Source organism: Myotis lucifugus, unplaced genomic scaffold, assembly GCF_000147115.1.
Source record: "Myotis lucifugus unplaced genomic scaffold, Myoluc2.0 scaffold_1530, whole genome shotgun sequence".
NCBI lineage: Eukaryota > Metazoa > Chordata > Mammalia > Chiroptera > Vespertilionidae > Myotis > Myotis lucifugus.
The window spans coordinates 49,104-52,138 of NW_005872578.1; the positions used below are offsets into that span (position 1 = coordinate 49,104).

Genomic DNA, 3,035 nt, shown 5'->3' on the forward strand with positions numbered 1-3,035 from the left:
GAAAACCTCAAAATTCGTGAAAGATGAAATGAAAAAAATTTTTTTTTTTTTGGTTCAAAATTATTGCTAATAGGTTTGGGTAAGGGCCAGGGCCAAAAACATTCATCCCTAGAATTTTTTTGAGGAGGAATAAAGTACTAACCTTGAGATAAACAATTTTGCAGGAGAAGTGGGACTAAAAAATTATGTGAGTGGGGTCAAGAGAGCATGGAAAGGAAAATTAGAATCCGGTGAGTATAGACCTTTTTCTTTTTTTCAGGACTTTGTAGTTAAAATGGGCACAATCTTGGGATGATCTCATCATTTTCATGTTTAGCTGTCACTTTCAATCCTTTCATAGTGACCATGAAGCATTTTTGTAATACTTAAAAAATTTCATTACATACCTGTGGCACTATCTGGTTTAAAACATGCCAGGCTAAGTATTAAAAAAAGAAATTCACAAAATTATACAACTAAAAGATCCAATGAAATGTTGCTAGATATATAATATTACATAACCTGATTATCATGTTTCTCATGTTTACTAAGACGACAGGAGGATTTCTTGCTAGATGAAAATCATCCAATCCTAGAATATGTTACACTACTCAAATGTACAAAGTACACTGTAGTTAGTCATCTTTAAATTGTGTAACATAAATAAAGGGGGAACATGCAGGTAATAATTTTACTTTGCAAACTGAATTTTTGTAAATTGTGTAATATGATGTCCCTGTTGATAAATTGTGTGTGGTGCTTACTGAAATGCATTCTTCTTAAAAAGGAAGGATAAAAGTATGCATGCATACCTTCAAAAAGAATATTCACTACATTAGGAGCACCTTGGTTTATAATGCAAAGGTCAACAAACGAATGCCTGCAGGCCAAATCCAGCCCAGAGCCTGTGTTTGTAAATAAAGTTTTATTGGAACACAGCCAATCCCACTCCTTTACCTAGTGTCTATGACAGATTTCAGAGACCTGATGGTTCATAGAGACTGTATTACAGACTATCTGGCCCTTTACAGAAAAGGTCTGTCTAGCTCTCGTCTAGCAGATTAGCCTCATGATGTGTTTTAATAGGTTTTACTCAATATATCGAAATCCTATATAATAAAAGGCTAATATGCAAATTGACCAAACGGCCAAACGACTAGTCATTATGACATGCACTGACCACCAGGGGGCAGATGCTCAATGCATGAGCCTCCCCCTGGTGGTCAGTGCGCTCCCCCAGGGGAGTGCCACTCAGCCAGAAGCATGGCACACTGCTGGTGAGCACAGCGGCGGTGGCAGAAACCTCTCCTGCCTCTGCTGTAGGGCTAAGGATGTCCAACTGATGGCTTAGGCCTGCTCCCCATAGCTGCAGGCCAAGCTGACGGATCCCCCAACCCGAGTGCATTATTTTCATGCACCAGGCCTCTACTTTGTAGATAAGACATGGAACAAACTGCCTTGTGAAATCCCTGGGCTTTCATATTAATTTGAGTGTCCAATATTTGAGCACTCCGGTATTAGGAACAAAACACAAAAAACTAGTACCTAGCAATTTAGATAGAAACAAAGTAGAGTGCCAGTGTTGCATATGATTTCCTTTTATACCTGAGCAGATATTAAAAGTATTCTCACAAAATTTGCTTAAGACATGATATAAACCCAATGCTTTAAATACATTTCCATTGTGAAACAATCATTATACTGTAGACCAGAACTACCTTCATTTTTTTCCATTGGCTGCATACTACATTATTTTGTGGGTATAATAAAGCATTTCCTTATAGATAGGTATTTACGCTATCTGCAACTTTTTGGTATGCAATGTTGTAAGAAATATCCTTAGCATACATACATATGTTTGTAGCATTTATATAAATATCCTTAATGCATATGTGTATATTATATATCTTTAACATCTATGTCATATTATATCTATCTATCTATCTATCTATCTATCTATCTCTATCTATCTATCTATATATATATATATATATATTACAATGTCCTACTGTATATTTTATATACATAATAATATATAATTAATGTCCTTTGAATGTGTATGTGTGTGTTTATACAAGTCATGTTTTCCTGTAAGATCTAGTTCTGGAAGTGAAGCTATTGGGATAAAGGAATGAAATACTTGAAATTTCAAAACTTGTTCAATTTCCTTTTAAAAAAAGTGCCAATTTCATCTACCGAGAGTGCATGAGAATGCCTTTTCCTCCCACGTGCCAATTCTGGTTTTTATTTTCTTTAATAAAATAATTATCATTATTAGTTCAAGAAATGGTATCTCATTGTTCATTGATTTGCATCTTTCTGATTACCAAGCAAGGTTTGCTCTCTCTAGTAAAAATAAAAAATTTGGTAATCAGGAATATTAGCTCAAGTTGGAATTTGTTTATAGGAAAAGAATGATTACCTACTGTTAAGTACTGCTGTAGGCTTACCTGTCAGACTCTTCATTCTCCATAATAGAAACCTGCTGCCTATCAGTTTGTTCACTGTTGCTCTGCTGACTCAATCCATCACTGTCACTGTCATCAGCACCATCGTACATGTTTCTGGATGTTTCCCTTTTACTGACTTTCTGCTCCTTTTTTTCTTCAACCTTTGATGAAAGTTTGATATTAAGGATATTGTTATTACTTTATTAATTAAAAATACTTCATTAATTTGATCATTTGAATCTTAAGTTTAGTTGCTATGACTTGAATCAATAAAAATATTTTGTATGTTTAATTTTATCATTAAAATTGTTATAAATAATGCTTCATTTCTTTTTTAATAAAGAAGCAGAATTTTTCAAGTTTTCTCAAAGAGCTTTCTTAATTTTGTGCTGCTATTCACATATCATCTAAAACGTACCTTAAAACTCAGTTTTCTCACCCCAAATAGCCACAGCAATCTTGAGAAAGAAGCACAAAGTTGGAAGGATCACAATACCAACTATCAAGCTATATTACAAAGCCACTGTTCTCAAAACTGCCATGTGCTGGCACAAGATCAAACATATAGACCAGTGGAACGGAACAGGAGGATCCATAAATCAACCC

The 3,035-nt window shown here is 34.6% G+C and overlaps 1 protein-coding gene across 1 annotated transcript in view; it reads right to left on the minus strand.

The window, feature by feature from the left end:
• The window catches only part of LOC111824447 (ankyrin repeat domain-containing protein 18A-like), a 27,407-nt gene extending 24,868 nt beyond the window's left edge, over positions 1–2,539 (minus strand). Inside the window, exon 1 of the mRNA XM_023748551.1 lies at positions 2,430–2,539. Within this exon, the coding sequence (XP_023604319.1) occupies positions 2,430–2,539 (110 nt within the window). The remainder of the gene's footprint in view (positions 1–2,429) is intronic.
• Between the last annotated feature and the right edge of the window lie 496 nt (positions 2,540–3,035).